The 20,981-nt window shown below is 30.6% G+C and overlaps 2 protein-coding genes across 2 annotated transcripts; both read left to right on the forward strand.

The window, feature by feature from the left end:
* The first annotated feature begins 1,640 nt into the window (after positions 1 to 1,640).
* Positions 1,641 to 3,375, forward strand: LOC110614166 (heavy metal-associated isoprenylated plant protein 26). The gene is made up of 2 exons (XM_021755654.2): positions 1,641 to 1,944; positions 2,808 to 3,375. Exons 1-2 carry the CDS (start codon positions 1,864 to 1,866, stop codon positions 3,189 to 3,191), a joined length of 465 nt encoding a protein of 154 aa, XP_021611346.1. The 5' UTR covers positions 1,641 to 1,863; the 3' UTR covers positions 3,192 to 3,375.
* A 10,598-nt stretch (positions 3,376 to 13,973) lies between these two features.
* Positions 13,974 to 20,753, forward strand: LOC110612930 (WD-40 repeat-containing protein MSI2). Its single transcript, XM_021753791.2, has 6 exons — positions 13,974 to 14,486; positions 16,808 to 17,131; positions 17,228 to 17,371; positions 18,199 to 18,323; positions 18,929 to 19,024; positions 20,348 to 20,753. The coding sequence occupies exons 1-6, from the start codon at positions 14,163 to 14,165 to the stop codon at positions 20,565 to 20,567; spliced, it is 1,233 nt and encodes a 410-aa protein (XP_021609483.1). The 5' UTR covers positions 13,974 to 14,162; the 3' UTR covers positions 20,568 to 20,753.
* Positions 20,754 to 20,981: the final 228 nt, after the last annotated feature.

Genomic DNA, 20,981 nt, shown 5'->3' on the forward strand with positions numbered 1-20,981 from the left:
ATGGTCAATATCATAGATTAAAATAAAATAAAAGAAAATCTAGGATGGAGAATCACATTATTTTATTTTTAAAAAATAAGAATATAATAAATTAATGTTATGTAAATTGTCCTGATACACGTAACTTGTGCATGGAAATGGGTAAGGAATAGTACATTATTTTATTATAAACTTTAATTTTCTTACCGACTAACTACGGACCTGTCTCTTCACACGTCATCCCATATTACCATTTAATGCATATGAACATCTTTCAGCATTAAATAAAATTGCATATTTAAAAAATATTAAATATTAAAAAAATTTTGAAAAATTTATTAGAAATAAGATAAAATTAAATGAGATTATAATAATTAATTTATATACTAATATATATAGTGTAAAAAAAAGTCAACAATAAGTTCAGGATAATAAAAAAAATAAAAATTAAATAAAATAATAGTTTGAAATAAATATTCTTTACTTTTGTTTGAATAAATGCATAATAATAATAATAAAATTATTTGTTTACAAAAATATTGAAGATAAATAAAGTAAAAAATTATAATAAAATTACAGTTTTAAAAATAGAAAAAAAAATAAAAATTACATTATTATCATACTCTGTAATTTTGTATTTTAACAGGTCTATTTCACAACTAACTATTAACGGTGTGAGTAACGGTAAAATAGAAATAGATTATCAAATACAGTATAAAGTATATTTATTAAAAAAATATAATATATATCAAATTTGAACTTTTTTTTTTACTATTAACCAATAAAATTAATTCTTTTATTTGTTTTAATGTAATTTATTTTGATAATATCTACAATTACAGATAGAAATGGCATAAAGTTAGAACATATTCATAAATAGATAACTATTTTTATTTTTAATTTAATTTAATTTTTATTCATATAAATGTAAAGGAATTACATCTAGTCCTTTGTTTTGCATTTTATAAAATTATTAAGTAATTATTTTATATTTAGTCAATATATATATAATTATAAACCTGTTGTATTTGATAGATGATTATTTCTTTTTATATAGGTAATGTTATATTTATAAATAATATTTTATATTTATATTTATAAACTTAATTTGATAATAAATATATATAAATAAATTCAAAAAATTTCAAATTATATTCTTTTAATTTTCCACCTCATTTAAAAAAAATTCTTATATTATTTTATTAAAAAAAAATGGTACAGATGGTTAAAGTACTTTCGAAATTATTGAATTTTATTTTTAATAGATATGAAATATGATTATATTCATAAATTATTTTATTAATAATTGACTTGCAATTTAATATGACTTGTCTAAAGATCATCAGATGGTCCGATCTGTAATTCAGACAGAAAAGGACCAGGGACCATCCACTCAACCGCTTCCAGCCAACGTGTCGACCCCGAAAATAAAGCTTTGGGTCCCACCTCCCGCGGGAAAAAAGAAAAATCAAATGGCAGCACGTTAGGGGCGCGTGAGCTCACCTCTAATCTGGTGCTAAAATTACTGTGGGACCTACCTGGACGGTGCATAGATTCTCTAACCTGATTATAAAATACTTAATCTAACAGGGACACGTGGCGGAAGCCCAAGTGAATAACCCCTGTAACGTAAATGAATTGGACGACCCAGATTCGTAAACGAAGACCATTGGTCCATGACGAAGCTCCTTATATAATGGACGATTCACGCATTGGAGACTCATGCCCATCATCACTCACTCAACCACTTTCTTTCTTTTTCGCAGAGAAACCCAATAGAAAAACGTAAAAGCCTTTCTTAGAAATTATTGCTGCTCGTTCTTATCTCCTCTTTCCAGTAATTAAAACCATATCCTTTTTGGTGAATCGAAGAAAGTTGAAATAATGGGTGCTCTTGATCATTTTTCTCATCTTTTTGACTGCTCTCATGGCAGTTCCAAGCTCAAGAAACGCAAGCAATTGCAGGTATGTGATACTAGCTTGCTGCTACTCTTTATGTTTTGTTAAAATTCGAATCTCCTGAATGTTTGTTTAATAGTTGATCAAAACTTGCTGAGATGAGATCGATTATACCATGGTAGAGGCTTTTGTTTTGATTTTTGCCGCCTTCTCTCGAAATTTTTGATGCATTTCTTATGAAATTCCCGATCTTAATTTTTAATCAGATTTCCCTTACTCTGCACTTCTTCAGATTTCAATTTTGTTTGCGTATTATAATCATTTGGAATTTGAAAATTTTTAATGTAATACTGCACTTTTTTATTTGAATTTTGTGAGTTTCTTCACTTGTCTCGCTGTCTTACAGAGTGAAATTGCTTGTTTTATCTAACGATCTCCCTCATTTCTTAACTTTTCATGTAAATTTAGCAAATGAAAATTCAAATAACGTTTAATAATTTTGAAAAAAAAAATATAGACTTCCTTTGAAAAACAAAGATCACTTGCTAAAACTTCCTAATCTTAATTTTTGAAATTTAATATTGAAAAATTCAAATCTTCGTATTTGTTTTTTTTTTCTTTTTTAAGAAAAAAAAAATCATGCAAGGAATTACAGAAGGGAATGATCCTCATCGAACGAGAATGAAACCTAGAAAAGAAAGAAAAAGACAAAAACGCTTATACTGAATTGTGCTCTCAAAAGTGATCGTCGCACTACCCAATAATGCAAGGGCATTATGGTCATATAAATTTTCCAAAAACGACAATTCATTGAAATCTATTGTGTCTGTTCGTGTATATCTGTCTTCCAATTCCAGAAAAGTCCCATGTACACGCGCTGGATTCTGATTTACTGATTCTGTATCTTTTGTCATGATTAATATGATCAGACGGTGGAGATCAAGGTTCGAATAGATTGCGAAGGATGCGAGCGAAAGGTGAAGAGAGCAGTGGAGGGAATGAAAGGTGTAAAACAAGTGGATGTGGAACGTAAAGCAAATAAGCTGACAGTCGTTGGATATGTGGACCCATCAAAGGTTGTGGCCCGCGTGGCTCATCGGACGGGTAAGAAGGCAGAATTATGGCCGTACGTGCCCTATGACGTGGTGGCCCACCCATACGCACCAGGGGTCTACGACAAGAAGGCCCCAGCTGGGTACGTGAGAAGGGCTGAGGACCCACAAGTGTCCCAGTTGGCACGTGCCAGCTCCACTGAAGTTCGGTACACCACTGCTTTTAGCGATGAGAATCCACAAGCATGTTCTATCATGTGATTAATTGGATTGAGATAGAAATTATTGGTGGTGTTTATTAATTTTGAAATTTAGGGCTTGTAGATTTGGTAATTTGCTTTTTCGTGAGGGTGTTTGTGCAATTATTCAGTATGTTTTGTAAGCTTTATGTATCATTAGAACTTTTGTCATAAATGAAAAGAAAAAAAAAAAGTCCTTGTATGTACTGATTTGAATTTGAATTTATTAGAAACTTTGGGGCATGAGGTTTAGTTGGCCGTTTTGACACTGCTATAGTTGAGATTATAGGCAGTCAAGATGCACTCAGTTGGACAAAGGGAACAGGCTGGTCAAAAGTTGCTTTGGAATCTGACAACCTTGTAGTAATTTCGGCTCTTCTGAATCCAGGAAGCTGTTTTTTTTTTTTCAAAGGTAGATCTATATAAATTCAATACAAAAGAGTATCTAAAATTTGAAAAAAAATTAACACAATAAATTGAGGGGATCGTAGAGATCTAATTCAAATTCGACTTGATTAGAAATTTAATGCAAAAGATTAAGATTTATATCATTCCTCTTTATAAAAGTCGTTTGCACCAATAAAACATTTATAGTTAAGTAGTTAATCTCCTCTTACAATAGAGTAAAAAGTTATTGTAATACTCATTGAAACTCCAAATATACATGTAGTAATACTATACCTACTAAAAGAATAATTCGAGTTCAATTCTATAAACACATGCAATCACAAATCTGTACCGAAAAAGTTGAAGGTGAACAAGCACCGAGAAAGACTTGCCATTTTAGATTTGCAACAGCCATCAACACCTAAATCATAAAGATCTCACTAAATAAGACGATATCCACACCAACACTTAAATCATAAAGATCTCACTAAATAAGATGATATCCACGAAGATTGCTGTAGTGTGTTCTTTGATTGAAACTAATTACATCTTTTTAGGTTAGCGCCATACATTACTATCAACCACCCTTTACGAATTAGAAAACCACACAGAGAGTAAGATTTAGGGATTTCAATTTTGAAAATAAAAAAAATAAGTAAAAAATATAAACAAATTGAAAATGATAAAAATAACATAATACAATCGTGCAAACATTCATTTATTAAATTTAGTAGCATTCAATCACTAAAAAAATTATTTGTATTTAACCTGGTAATGAGTAAAGATGCCCACGCTTACTTAAAAAGACCTACGACTAAATCAAGAAAAATGTCATTCTTATTTAGAAAAATAAAGATAAAACTACAAAAGTGGTAGGAAAATGTCGGGAGCATAACAGGAAAGTAAAAAAAATATAGGAAAAAAAAACTCTTTTTAAATAATTAGAGGGAGATGATGTTACTTCTTATTTTAATGTTATTGTAAATAAGCATTTAATGTTTGTTGTTGTGTTTAGTCATCTTAGGAGGTCTATGAATTGTGTAGCTCACTTGTTAGTGTAAGCAATTCATTGTGTATGAGACTAGAGGGAGTGGTTGGATCAACCACCTCTTTTTATTGTTGTTTCTTCGTTAGAAATAACCAGCATTGATATCAATCTTTTTCTAAGGAAAAAAATTATGAAATTATGAGTTGAAATCATACTCAAAGGTTACCACTTGTAGGAAACTAATGTGTGATATGTCAGTAATCAGGCCAAACTTCAAGTGGATAAACAGTGAGTGGTTGGAGCTATTCAGTAATGTAATCAATTACATTAAATACTTTGAGGAAAAGAAGATGATGATGGAGTTTGCTGAAAAATCACTTAAGCATTTCATTGATGAAAAATGGTATCATCAAGTAATTGATAATTCCCCACCAAAACGTGTATATACATATCCCTGAAGTACCATTGTCCTTGGGAGCCATGGAAAGGAATTGTTCTAGCAAAAAATGCCTTTAAAGAGAGAAAATAGGAAATTTTTGTTTTATTTAAAATTTAGATTTCGTTTATTTACGAAAAATATTATGTATATTGTTTTACGTTTGAAATATTTAAAATGTTTAGTCAATATAAAAATATTTTTTTAGTTATAATTTCTTTATTTTAAAATATAAAATTATTTTCTACATTTTAAAAGTATTATCAATAATAAGTCATACAAAATTTTCTCTCCAAGTCATACAAAATATTTGATCAACCCCTACCACCATTAATTTATAATTTTGCCTTTTATTTTCATGTCATTCTATTAATAATTATAATTTAATTTGTTTAAAAAAATAATTTATATTTAAAAATATTTTATATGAAAAATAATTTATGTGAAAAATATTTTTAAAGAAAATAATTTATTTTTATTTTTTGTGATATTAAAAAATAAAAATATTAATAAATATATAAAGAGATTTTAATAAAATTTTAAAAATTTTAAAAAATGATTTTTTAAAAAAAAAAGACTTAATTTTATTTTTGATCTCATGGAATGGGATTAACACTCGGTCATGGGTTGGCGAATAATCCTTCATGACCTTGGCATAAAATGGTTTAGAAATTTTATTAAATGGGACTAACACCCGTCATGGATCTGACAAATATTTACCTTGTAGCTTTAGCATAAAATATTTTAGAAATCTTATTAATTGGGACTAATACCTGTTCATGGCTAGCGGATAATCGTCTCGTGGTCTTGGTATAAAATGTCTTATAAAAACTGTTAAACGGGACTAACACCAACACCTGATAATTAGTTTGGCGTTAACAGTCTTGTGACATTTTTTGGGGAGATTGTCTTAATCATTGTCTTTTAGGACTAACATCCGAGGATTTGCCTGGCAGTTACCCGCCTTGTAGCTCGCGGTTATCCGCCTTATGGCTTGCCTAGCGGTTACCAACCTTGTGAAGTTTTTTCTTTTCCCAACGCTTTCAACAATTCATCGTTTTTAATAATTATGATTTAAACACCAAAAGAATTGAAAAATATATCATAATTTTATTTGATAATATTTTCATGAATTACACAGTACTCCAAGAGTGTTGAATAACTTGGCCATCTAACTTGACCAGTTTATAAACGCCCTAACGTTTGGAGGCCTTATATGATCCCTTCCAATTCTCATCAAACTCACCAGACTCAGCATCCCCCTTATTACTATTCTCTATGTTACGGACTTGGGATTTGACTCAGAAGCTGAATATCTGTGATAATTTATTTTGTAGGCTCTTATTGACATTTGGCTCTCCTGCAATTATGTGAATAATCCATAAGAGTTCATTTTCATCAAGATTGACTGGTTCTCTCTTACCTCATATTTTGACCTTTTTTCTTTTCTATCTTCCATAGCAAACATCTTCGGAGTTCCACCTCTAATGAGTCTTTCAATTTTGCCCTTTAGTTTTTTGTTCCGTAGTATGCCCATGATCCTCATAAAATCGATAATACTTTGTTCTATCTCGCATATCCGATTTGTCCGGGCTAAGCTTGGCAAGCCATTTGATCTTTTTGCTATTTTTCCTGATCCATATAAGTATGTGTGTTTGTGAGTCATTTAGAGAAATATAGTTTTTAAACTTATCTCGGCCACTCCTACTCCGTGATATTGGATAACCCTTTCAGTTTCATAGCTTTGCTTATTTGAATTATGGGTCTTACTCTGGCCCAACTTCTTGTCCTCTCTCAACATTTGAACTTCATCATTCAATCTCTGAGCCTTATCTATTAACTGTTGATAGGTGGCGATTGGATTCTTAATAAAAAAAATCCATGAATTTTATATTATGAGTTCCCTTCTTCAATGCCTTGCACACTATTTCATGATTCAATTCTTCAATCTGTGTAGCTTCAACATTGAAACATTTATATAAAACTCTGATGGGTGTCGAAGCCACCAAAAATAACCTATCAAAAATCAAGAATTATGAATTATATATAGGGAGAATAGGATTGAATCCATAGGGAATTGATACTAAGAATTTCCAAACAATGACTAGGAAAAATAAACAATAAAAGTAAAAAAGGGGTTTTAATGACGAGTTACAATAAAAATCAAATTAATTAAAGAAAGCGATAATTAAAAGAGAAGTAAATCAATGTAAACAAGTTCTAGTTGAAGTGTAGTATCCATTTCAGTTTGGAAGTTGATCTTCGATACGAAAATACTTTTATTCACTTCAATAAATTAATTATAGTTATGAAAGACGCTCCACATAACCAATATCTCTTTATATGTTAAATTAATTAGGAAACATTCGCTAATTAACTCCTAGCTAACAAATCGCCGAAAGAACGTCTTTGGAATTTTAATTTATCAACTGTTTTAAGTATTAGATAGACCTAATTCTAATTGACCAACCACGTGGTGAGTTTGAGTTAGATTATGTAACTTCTTAGTTGTTACACTAATTGTTACTTGTGTTTGAATAACTCAAACAATTACGGACTTCAAGCATTCAAACTAGCAATACATTACTTTGAAATAAAGAACAATGGGCCCTATTGATCCAATAACAAAGCAATAATAATATGAAATGGGCCCTATTGATCCAATAACAAAGCAATAATAATATGAAAAATAAAAGATGAACAATTGAGTTTAGATCTCCCAATTCATGTAAAAACTGAAATTTCACCCTAACTTCAACTAGAAATAAAGTATTTAGCCACTCATAACTTTCAAAGGAAATACAAAGCAGAAGAGAAGTGAAGAAATATATTCGGTGTTGGAGAGATGAGATGAGATATGCGACTGTCCTCAATGATGGGCTTATATAAGTGCTTAACCCTAGTAAAGTCCTATTAGGAATAGGAATTCTTCTTTGCTTTGAATTGGAAATCCTTATTTGTTTTGAATTACGAATCCTTCTGTTAACATGTTTCTTGCAGTGATAGAACTCTTTGATTTGAGGAAGACATGGTGCCGCACTGATGGAGGAGAAATCACATGGGTCTCGCAACTTTTAATAAGAAGACTGGTCTTCTTATTTTCATATCTGAATTTTTTTTTTCGCTTACTATTTAATTCTGTGCAATCTGTTGATTTACCCCATTGGTTTGGGCAAATCGCCTGGTCAAATCCACTGTTTGAAAATGGATAACTCAGCCTGCGGGTCTGGGCAATTCTTGGCTTTTGTGCAGTATAATCATCCGAAAGGTTTGCTCAAATCGTTTGGTCAAATCTTCAGTGCTTTTAAATCACTTTTTATCAAATCTTCTTCTCTTTTTGGTTTTTTGCAAAATATGACCAAAAATGCAAAATTAGCCAGAAAATATTCAATTTAATGCTAAGAAGAGTATGAAAAATGTTTTGAAATTACGTTCGATCAAGCTCTTTAAAGACTCGCCCTCTCCTTGTTGGAGTTTTCGCAAGTCTGAGGAGAGCTTTTTATGAGGTGTGTAGGTAATAAATTTAGATTTAAACAACATACCAAACTGTGTAAAATTGTGAATAAAACCTGGGTTTAGATGTTGATACTCTTTTTTAGCCAAACTTGTAAGCAAGGAAGGAAACACTCGACATAGCACGAAATTATTAATGTCCTGGAGTTGTATCATGGTTCTAAAGATCACTAAGTGGATCCTTGGGTCTGCTATTCCTTCATATTTATCCAAACTTGACAACTTATATTTAATAGGGAAAGTTTCTACAAGGATTTCCTCCGACAAAGGCGAGGCATCGTCAAGGTCATAGTCCTCCTCCTGCTCGTTTTGGTACCTTTGCATAGTATGGACCAACTTCCAGTTGACATCTTTTAGAGCCTCATCCGACGAATCCTCATCCTCCAGCTTGGTCTTCCCTTTGGATTGCGTTTGGATCGCTTTCGTCCGAGTCCTTGGGTCTCGATGGAACCTTCCTCCTTTATTTTGTGAGCCATGAATGAGGTCTCCTCTCTAGCCTTATACTGCTTAAGAGTTGCCTGTAATTTTTCAATGTACTGGAGCATCTGCTCATTATTCAAGTTGTTAAGCTCCGCCTCATTGACCATAGATGGTGTGTTCTATCCACTGTCAAGATGGAAGAGATGATGGCCCCTTTGTTAGCAGTAGATTTAATAACAGCTCATAAATGTTCAGCCATTTGGGAGAAAAGAAGGAAAAGTGAACAGGAAACCAGATTTAATCCAAATGAACAGGAAAAATTCAATGGATTTCCCCACAACGGAATCAAATGATGTGGCTGGAATGGAGCTGAGTTGTGATTTGTCAATTTGCAAAAATGAAGATGTGAGGTGATTGGTGCCTATAGACAGCCACTCTGATACTCAAGTCAAAAAACTGCAAGAATGAACAAATGTAATGAATTGATTAGAATTCAAAATGATTGTATAAGAATGCATATCTTGATTTCTGTGCATATTAGTTTTTATATTGTAAGAAAATGGAGTTGCTTATTAAATTTTTTAAAAATCCGACTGGTACCGGCTAGTAGATAGAGGATACTGAGATTTTAGGTATAATAAAATCTGTTGGATTATATTCGTTATCAGTAATTTTCCATGAATACTCAATCTGCTTGGGAGAGAGCGAGTCTTAGTGATGCATTAAGTGTTACGGTGTTTTGATTTTCCTTTCTATAAGTGAAACCTCTGCGACAGAGTGTCAACTTATAAACCCTTATTACGTGATTCTATTTTATTTTATAATAACAGTTCATGACTTATTTTGTATGATTATTATATCGTATTATTTACATTCACACCTTCTCATATCTCCGACAAAAATAGCATAAGAATAGAACCCACATCCCCAAAACACTGTAAAAAATGGAGCAACCAATACTACCTAGAGATAAGCTGCTCTCATGACAGAAAATGCAACATAGAACTGCTGTCATGCTAAGCTAGTCGGCACCACCGCTCACCTCGTTTCCACAAAACGAAAGGCTAGCACTCCATAAAAGACACTAAAAATGAGAAAACACTATATAAAACAACTATACACCAAATAAATTGAAGGGGGAGGTCACTAAACTGTTGGTTGGACCTTCCAATGAAGAAATTATATAAAAAAAAATTATTATTTAATTTTTACAGTATATAAAAATTTATTAATTAATTTTTTAATTTTAAAGTTTATAGTATATAAAAAATATTAATTAATTTTTTAATTTTAATTTAAAATACCTTGATATTTTAAAAAATTTATTAATTTTTAACCATTAAATATTATAAAAAGTATTGTTTTTAATATAAAAAATTAATTAATAGATATTTTTATAAAATTAAGAGATTAAAAAATAAATTTTACTAAAAAAATTAAATAATTAAATGTTTAGTATACATTTCTTATAAAAAATTAAATTTTATTAGTAAAATTTAATTTATTTTTATTTATAAAAAAATATTTGTTTGAAATCAATTTAATAGAATTCAATTGGAATTTTTTATATTAAATAAATTAATAGTAATTCAAATTTATTTAATTAGTTTATCATTATTATTTTTAAACTAAATAAAATATTTATTAAATAATAATCGTTTTTATCAAATTGATTAAAAATTATTATTATTATTTTTGTAATATTTAAAATTTAAACTTTACATTTTTTACCGTTAAAAATATAAATTTAGATTTTTTAAATTAGAAAAATAATATAATAATATTAATAATCAATATTGAGTTAAATTAATTTAATTTTTTAAAGAGCTATTATTAATTAAAAATAAATATTAAAATTAAAATAAATAAAAAATAAAAAAATAAAAAAAGAATTTTAAAAATTAATTAAGTAATTTTAATATAAATAGTTTTAAATAAAATCATTTTTTTAAAATTTTACTAATTTTGATAATATTTATTTCTTATTTACAATTAAATATTATAAGAATTTAAGAGAATTAGATTTAATTCTTATAAAAATTAAATATTTACACTGTAAATTTTTTGAATATAGAAATTTGAAAAAAAATATTTTTTTAAAATTTTTCAAAATTAATTATTTCAAACAAAAAAAATAATTAAAATTAATGAAAGATTAAACAGCAAATTTTAAAAATTTAAAAAATATTTTAATATATTTTTTAAAATTAAAAGATAAAATAAATAATTAATAATTTTTTTATGCGGTAAGTACTAAATAATAAATTTTAAAAAAAATCGAATTAGAGAGAATTCGAAAGAAAAGATCTAAAGAAAAGTATTAGTTAAAAGAAGAAAAAAAACAAGACTATTATTTGAAGAAATAAAAAATGGCAGTTTAGGAGGGGAAATATAAATCGGTTACGTAACTATAAAAGGGACAAAAGTCTCAATGTCAAAACATGGATGTAGGGCCCACATGCTGTAGAGATGAGGACTGACGAGTGAGGACGGTGTTGCTTCAACTTCAAGTTTCAACTTTCAAGTCTCCAGCCGCCCAACTCATCCTAAATCTAACCAACTTCGGAATTTGAAGTTTTGCCAACCTCACAATTGGGATTGAATTTCGTCGTTATTGTTCGTTGTTGAAGGGATAATTCCGAGACCCTCAGTGCGATAACAAAATATATAACAATCCATTTCAAAATCTTTAATTCATTATTTACTCTCCATAATTTATTTTAAAGCTTCTTCTAATTGATGCAAGAATTCTCAAACTAATAATAATAATGTTAAATATAATAAAGTTAAAATTTTTAATTTATTATAATTATAGCTAAAAGACTAATTAAATTTATAAAGTTTATCATATGATTACTTAATCATTGTAATTTTAAAATAAATAATTTAATTTTTTTAATATTGCTAAAATTAAATTGATTATGTGGCAAAAATAGAGTTGTGTAAGTCACACTGATTGTCATGAATACGGTCTTTAGTTTAGTCTGTCGAACTAAGTTAGCTTTTGAGTGCACACTGTCCTTACTTCCTTTTCACTCGCCCTTCCGACCAACCTGGCCCAAGATTTCGTCCGATACTTGGCTAAAACTGATCCGAGCGATATAATACCATCTCAGCGAGTTTTCAGGCTTTCTTTTGTCCCAATGGCCCTGGTAATCTTCTGGGCACTTTTCAGCCCTACTAAGCTTCGGGACAGTCTCTAGCCCTAACTATCTTTCGATCATTTTCTTACTCTCTCGAGTTTTCGAGCATTTTCTAGTACTGACTAGTTTTCAAGCATTTTCTTGCCCTGATCAGTCCTGACAAAATTCCAATAATTTTTTAGCCTAGCGAGCTTCTGGGCATTCTCTAGCCTTGACTATCTTCTGGACATTTTCTAGCTGTTGCGAGCTCCACTTGTTCACTTAGGTGTCTGTCTTCGCCAATCATCAAAAAGTTTCGTCTGCCTATAATGGGCCTTCTTCTCTCACAAAATGTTTGGATTTTTAGAAGTGATTGTAAGAGCAGTGTCAAATGCTTTGGAGACTTCTTGTGAAGCGGGACTATCACCCGATTGGTCGGCCTAGAGTGCACCTACCTTGTGACCTAGCATAAAATACCTTATAAACTTTTTGTGAAGCGAGACTATCATTCGATTGGTCGCCTTGTCATGTACCCAGCTTATGACCTTACATAAAATGGCTTAGAAACTCTTTCATGAAGTAGGATTAACACCCGGTTGATCGGCCTAGCGTATACTCGTCTTGTGACCTGGTATAAATGCCTTAGAGACTTTTTTTGTGAAGCGGGACTATCACTCGATTGGTCGGCTTAATGTATATCCACCTTGTGGCCTAGCATCAAATACCTTAGAAACTTTTTTGTAAAGAGGGACTATCAACCAGTTGGTCGGCCTAGCATATATCTGCCATGTGGCATGGCATAAAATGTCTTAGAAAGTTTTTGTGAAATGGGGCTATCACTCGATTGGTCGGCCTAGCGTGTACCCATCTTGTGGCTTGACATAAAATGCTTTAGAAACTTTTTTGTGAAGTGGGACTATTACCCGGTTGGTCTGCCTGGTGTATACCCGTCTTGTAGCCTGACATCAAATGCCTTAGAAACTTTTTTATGAAGCGGAACTATCACTCGATTGATTGTCCTGACTTATACCTGCTTTGTGGCCTGATATCAAATGTCTTAGAAACTTTTTATGAGACATGACTATCATTTGCTTTTTTTGCCTGATAAATTTTCGACTTATGACTTTATTTTAATGGGTCCAACGCCTGGTCTTTTGGCAGGCTCCCGCTTTGAATACTTTTGTTTAATGAGTCCAACGCTTAGTCTTCTGCCGGATTTCAGCCTTAAATATTTTTGTTTAGTGAGTTTAATATCCAATTTTATGGCATGATGGATTTTCGATTTATGACCTAAAAATTTTTGTGTATATGAGTCTAACAATAGTCTTATGACATGATAGATTCTTGATTTATGGTCTAAAAACTTTTATTTATATGAGTCCGACGTTGGATCTTTTAGTCTAAGATGACTTGTGACCTAAAAGCTTTTGCGTAAAGTAATTATTTCCTATTTTCTATTTCAAATTTCTTTATTTATTAATTATTTTATAATTTACCAATTACATTTAATTTTTATATCTTTCAAATAAATAATAATATTTTTTTATTATTAACTAGGGAAAGAAGCAATATCGAGCAAATCATTCAATAGAGAGGGAACAATTGCACGAAGGACGTGCTCTCTAATTAATATAGTCTCCAATCTCCATGCCTGTACCACATGTAATTTTAGCCAGATTACACTTTTTATGAGTAAACTAAATGGACAGCAACAAATTAATACCAACTCTATCACATTGGGTCTCTTATTATTTATCATTCAATAAATAAATTTACAAAAACATGATTGAAAATTTAATGACTAAATAGCTAACTTTCAAAAAGTACAGTGGCCAATTTAAAATTTTCCTTAAAATAAGGGACTAAATTAACCACTAGAGTTGAGGTCTGCGAGCCATTGGGCTTAGGTCTCAGCATCATATTGCTCCAATTTGCTTGAGGATTTGAGCTCAATGTTCGTAGCCCAACACAGCTTTACCTCCTTTCCCTCCACCATTTTGGCGGGAAACAAAACCGCTCATAACGCCAAATCCGATAACCCAATACCACAAATCGTCCATTTTTTATTCCGCTTGTATTTTCATTTCTTCTCTTCTTCAAACAAAGTGCTGTTGAAGTCCCCAAACAATGGCAGCAGAAGAAGAGCAAGAGCTAACTCCTGAACAATTGGATGAGGAATTCTCTGTTTGGAAGAAGAACACGCCATTTCTCTACGATCTTGTCATCTCTCACCCTCTCGAGTGGCCTTCTCTCACTGTCCAATGGGTTCCCCTCCCCGACCCACTGTCTCACCCCACCGATCCTTCTTCTTTCTCTGTACACAAGCTGGTCCTCGGAACACATACATCCGATGATTTCCCCAACTTCCTCATGGTTGCTGACGCCGTCCTGCCTATCCGCACTGCTGAAGCGAAGTTTGATTCCCAATCTGAAAGTTCTTTGATTCCTCAGGTAATTAGTTGGTGGGGTTTTCTCTGTAATTTTTTAGTTTGTTTTGTGCGTATTAAGTGTTCGATAATATTACTAGCTGATGATTTTATGAAATATAGGGGTTGTTGACGTTGTTTAGATTTTTTTAAAAAAAAGTTAATTCGGTAAAATTTACTACTGCAAAAAATTTTCCTTCTCCTACGATAACAAAAAAAGAAATGACTCTCCCATCATAGGAAGTCAATAAAAAATTAGCTACCAAACCCGTGTGATATAGAAATTTAAGTTAGGAGCCAATTTTATTTTTTTCCAGTAAAATCTTAAATTTTATTCATATTTTCAAAAAAAATTATTTATATAAATATTAAAAATAACATGATTAAGTTAAGCAACAATAAAAAATTAACATTCATAAAATTTTATAAGTTAAATTATTTTACAAGTAAATTTTTTTTAAAATTTGAATAATTTAATTTGTTACCCATATAAACACAATTTCATTTTATATATATTTAATATTTTTTAAAAAATAAATAATTTGAATTATAACCTATTAAATTTATTTTCTATAGATTTTTTTTCTAAATCTAAATTATTCATAAAAGCTATTAAATAATTTAAATATTACTCATAGAACTCTTTTTTTTTTCTAAAAATTTAAAATTTATTTTCATAATTTTAATAGTCTAACATATAATTTTAATAGTATAAATAGAGTTAAATAAAAAATAACCACTTTTTATAATAAAAAATGATTTTATAAAAATAAATTAAATAATAAGTAAATAACTTACCTTATAAATATTTTGAAAAGAAAAAAATAATTAAGATACTTGAAGTTGAAAATTTGAAAAATAAAAGCAAATTTTCTGTATTGGACAATAATAGAGAAGTAGTAGATATTGTAAAAATAATATTTGGAGTTGTGGTTTTATATATAAGAGAAACTTATTAAGTTCCTGAATTTTTAGAAAATTTACTAGTTTGTTTTTATATTAAAATCACTTTAGTAAATTTTTTTTATATTTTATAAATTTAAATTGTTTAGTAATTTGTCAAAAAATTATTAGTCAATTTGATTTAGCTTTAGTCACAGAGACTAACTAGTATGTATATTTAAATTGATAGATGCTAAATAATATGTGTGGTTAAAATTATATAGATTAAATAATGTGAATATTTAAGATAGATTAATAGATTTTTTGACAACAAGGTTAAAGAATTTGATTTTATAAAATATAAAGAGATATTTTAATTGTATAATTTTCAAACATGAATGAACTAATAAATTTTTTAAAAATTTAGAGACCTAATAATAAATTTTTTTCTTATTTATTTAGAATTAAGGTAAATTTACAAAATAGTCCTAGAAAATTTTAAGAATTTCAGGGGGGCCCGTGGTCCCCTTGTCCCCAATGTGGCTCTGCCACTGAAACAAACAAATAAATTTTTGGTAGTTCTAAGGAACTTAAGTTCTTTACTTGAGTTACTCCAACTAAACAAGACCTTACTATTTTAAAATATTTGCCTCAAGTATCATTTTGCATCCTTGAAAAGTATTTTTTGTGCACCTTCTAGATTTCTGGCTGACAATTGCTTATTTGTTGGTGAATGTAATTCAGAAACTATGTGCTTACTGCCTTTGTGTTGGAGTTTTACCTGACAACTAATATTTTTGGGCCTGCTTTATTGGTTTGTTGAAAGTATATGATAGAATCTGGATTCTAGAAATTCTATTATTCCAATAAAAGGGATTTGGCGATTGTGTTTTGTGGGTATTAGTATTTGATGAAATTACTAATGGATTATCTTGGCTTCTGTCTTGTTTCAAGGCCACATTCTGTTATCATTTAGTTAAATTGCTAGCTATAAAGAAAATTTAATAATTTGTTTTCAAATAGTACTTTGTGTATGTCAACTTCTTGGTGAGAATCACTCGCTGTATTAGTGGCTACAGATGTTACTTACTTTTGCTGTTACTTGAGAATGAGCTTTTGTGGCTTGAATGTCTTTCTCACTTATAAATGATGTGCTACCTTAGCTCACATTTGTTACATGTTGTGGAATTGTGTAGTTTCTTATGCATTACTAGACTGTTTATTTATTCCCTGATAGAGTGACAGTTGATACTTGATATTGTTCTATCTGTGGTCTTGTATATTTGTATCAACTCATTGGTGTAACCACTAACTAAAATGCCACTTGCTTTTTGTTTCCCAAAATTATTTTCATGATTTTAAGTTTCATTAATTTTAGTCAGTATGTTCCTCAAATATCATTTTCAAGGAGTAGATGCCTACTTTTCAAAAGTTGCTAGCTTGAAAATGTTTGCATATTGGCAGGTGCAAATAACTCAGAAAATACATGTTGATGGAGAGGTTAATCGAGCACGATGTATGCCTCAGAACCCAGCTATTATTGCTGCAAAGACAAGTGGTTGTGAGGCTTATGTGTTTGATTCATCCAAACAGGCTGAGAAGCAACAGCAGGATAGTTGTGATCCTGATTTCAGGTTGAGGGGTCATGATAAAGAAGGATATGGGTTGTCTTGGAGTCCCTTTAAGCAGGGGTATCTTATCAGTGGTTCACATGATCATAAAATATGCTTGTGGGATTTGTCTGCCACTTCTCTAGATAAAGTGCTTGATCCTATGCATGTTTATGAGGTGCCACTGTGACCTTTTTCTCTCAGTACATTATGTTAAAATTTTTTTGATTGTGGTTATTAGATGTTTGATTGTGGTTTGGGTATTTTTCTTTAGTCTCATGAGAGTGTTGTTGAAGACGTCTCGTGGCACTTGAAGAATGAGAATTTATTTGGTTCTGTGGGTGATGATGGTCAATTAATGATCTGGGACTTGCGCACAAATCAAACACAACATTCTGTTAAGGCTCATGAAAAGGAGGTAAACTTATCTAGAAACAGTTTAATGAGTATTGTCATTTTCTTTTGTAATATTTTTATAAAATATTCCTGTCTATTTGTGCATGTAGTCATTTGAAAACCTATTGATTGTTGCTGCTGACTTCCAATTTGATTTTGCATTTTTTAATTACACAGCTAGTCTATCGCTTGTTTACTTGAACTTCCCATTGAATTTGTTTCTACAAAAAATTGGTTCTATTGATGAGATGAATGCATGTTAGCTAGCTTGTGCCTTAATTAACTTTATAAGTCCAGTGTATTTGTTTTAATTTATTATCTATGAGCTATACATATTTCATCGTCTCCATATTTGTAGATGCTTTATGCACAATTTAAACAACAATCACCAGAATGTGAAAAAATCTTTAATTAATGTTGACCTATGAAAAGGTGAACCAAATATTGAATGAAAACTTTTGGGAAGAAACTAAGATTGAGAAAAAAAAAAAAAAAAAAAAAAAACAAGGTGAACCAAATATTAATGAAAACTTTTGGGAAGAAACTAATATTGGGAAAAAAAAAACAAGTCTTCTTAGTCTATTTAAGTAAGAAACAGTGCAACTCATTGCTTGAACTAAGAAACTAAGATCTGCTTCTCATTTTGTGTGTAAATCTACACTAGTAATATCATTATTCTAGCTTTGCTTGTGACATCATCTTTTTCTGTGGCTTTATTTTTGTACTGAAAAGAACCTGCTTCTCATTTTGTGCATAAATCTGTACATAACCATTTGACCAGCTTTGTTTGTGACATCATCTTTGTAAACTCTTTTTTTTTTCTGACATACAATTTTTTTTTTATCCCAGGTTAATTATCTTTCTTTCAATGCTTATAATGAATGGATTCTTGCTACGGCATCCTCGGACACTACTGTTGGTCTGTTTGATATGCGGAAGCTGACTGTGCCTTTGCATGTTTTAAGCGGTCACACGTATGATATTTACCTCATGAAATTTTAGAATTTAATTCCATGATTTGCTTCTGCCATTCTGTAATCTGCAAGGGGATTTTTCCTCATTATCTTTACAGCTTGCTTTTAGGTTTGAAATTATGATTATGATCGTATCATAATTTAGCTGTCATGGGTAAAGTATAACGGTTGCTGCTGGTGTCCATCAGCTTTTTCAAAAAGATCAGCTTGCAAATAAATGGGGGTATATATATGGTTTAACAGCTACAGTGTCAAAAATTAAAAGTCCACAAAGTGTAATGTCCATAACTTTTTGTTCGCAAAAGGATTCCCAAGTAATTGCCATGAAATGAACCACGCCAATTGCTTTGAAATGAACCATTCCATACTGTGATAGTAGGCCAAAACCTATTATGTAATTGCTGTAATTTTCCCATGAGCCTTTAAAAGCATTCTTACCTGTGTTGGGTATTCTTTTTTTGGGATATATGTTGAAATGGTTTTGCTTATATCTACCAAATAGGAAAACAGAAAGAAAATTAAGTAATGTGTGTTTAGTATTGCAAATGAGCAACCAAATCAGTAGAATGTCTTCATTGTGGATTTGTGTTATTTTCTTTTTCCAGAGAAGAGGTATTCCAGGTGGAATGGGATCCTAATCATGAAACAGTACTAGCATCTACTGCTGATGACAGAAGGCTAAATGTTTGGGATCTGAACAGGTATTTTAGTTCAAATATTGGTAGATAGATTCATAAATTAGTACTTCTCTTTTTTTCTTTTATGCTTTATGATTTTCTTTCTCTTTGGTTTATTCTCACTTATTGTCAATGCAGACAGAATAGCCTACAATTTAGTGGGTTTTTTTTTTTTGGCAACAGTAGTAGTTTAGAATTTGTTTGATATCATTTCTGTGTTCTGTTTCTTTGTGGTTGTTGTCCAAAACTGAAAATTGCATTTTGAACAACAGGTTGATAGAACTGGAAAAAAAACACTTTCTTCTTTGTGGTTTTCATTTCTTCTTAGTAGCTTATTTTTCTCTATAATAAAAAAATTTATAACAAAATTTTGTTTGGCAATTGGATAACAAAACCAAGAAAAAAGAAATCCTTACAAACAGGAACCTGAATTTTTTTTTTCCCTTTTTTTTATCAATTGGTATAATTACTATGCACTCCCAGTCGCCAGGTCTAGTAGGCTTCAGCTTAGTGGCAAGGCATAGAGCTTGGACAGGTTTTAGTTCGAATCCAACTGCTTTGCATCGCTGTAACATCCAGTCTTGTCTTTTTCCTCTGTCCTTTTAGTAGAAGATAAAAATTCAATTATCCAAAGAACTAAGTTTACTGTAGTATCTTGCTATTTTAGTAGAAGATAAAAATTCAATTATCCAAAGAACTAAGTTTACTGTAGTATCTTGCTACTAGTAATTTCCTTTTGAGTATATTATACTTACAAAAGGGTTGACAATATTATGCCTTAAACGCGGCTTCTATATCATATAAATACATACCTAATCTATCACCTTTTTCAAATTGGGAGTAGGTTGTTTGCAACCTTCAGTATTTATCCCTATTTTCTTCTTTTAAGGCATTTTCCTCTCATCTCAGAAGTTTTTAAATAGAAAAAAAGGGAAGTCTCGTTAGCTTATGAAAGTGGAATTTCTAGAGGCACATTGTTGTTTTGTGAAAGATATCCATGATGTGCCCTCTGATTAGGCCTCAAAATGAATTTTTAGACAGGGACACCCCATTAGAGAAAAAGGTCTGACTCAATTGCCATTCTGACCTATGTATCCAGTGGAACTATTTCACTAGACCTGGAAGTAGTACTTGCTTGTTCCTGCCCTGTCTTCTTCACCAAGGTTATGCATTGATTGGAATTTTCCAACGTTGGTTCACTGAACCGTTTATTTTCTTTACCCTTCTTGACATTCTAACTTGCAATTTGCTTCGAGGACATGAAAATTTGGCAGAAAATTTTGGCTCGTGCTATTGCTAACTACTAGTGAGTTTTGCCTCATCTGACTTAGGTTATTATGTATTCAGGATTGGAGAGGAGCAATTAGAGTTAGATGCTGATGATGGCCCTCCTGAACTTCTTTTCTCTCATGGAGGTCACAAGGCAAAGATCTCAGATTTTTCATGGAACAAAAATGAGCCCTGGGTCATTTCAAGTGTGGCTGATGACAACACTCTGCAAGTCTGGCAAATGGATGAGGGTATTTATCGTGATGATGATGATGTGATAGTTGCCGATGAAAGATAAACTTCAAGCTGATGTTTCCTTTGTAGCTTCACTGTCTAACTAAACCCATGAAACATGATGTTTGTGTCAAAAATGATCAGAAATTGTAATTTAATGCACCGAGGAATCTCTATACAACTTTGATCATTTCGAAAAAATTCAAAAGTTTAGAATGTACTCTAATCTCACCTTTTATTTTGCCGATTATATTCTAAATTTAGGGTTTGTTTGGTGAAATTATGTTTGCTTCTATTTATCACCACTAATGTATAATGATGGTTAATATATATTTTTTTTTTTGAAATTAAATGATGGTTAATATTTACTTTCTCCATTTTATAATTTTTATTTATCTTTTATTTTTTAAATTATTTTAAAATTATTATTTATATTTTTTATACTATAATAAAGTTTATCTCAATCAATTTTTCTTAA

This window comes from Manihot esculenta, chromosome 4 (genome assembly GCF_001659605.2).
Source record: "Manihot esculenta cultivar AM560-2 chromosome 4, M.esculenta_v8, whole genome shotgun sequence".
NCBI classification, from domain to species: Eukaryota; Viridiplantae; Streptophyta; class Magnoliopsida; order Malpighiales; family Euphorbiaceae; genus Manihot; species Manihot esculenta.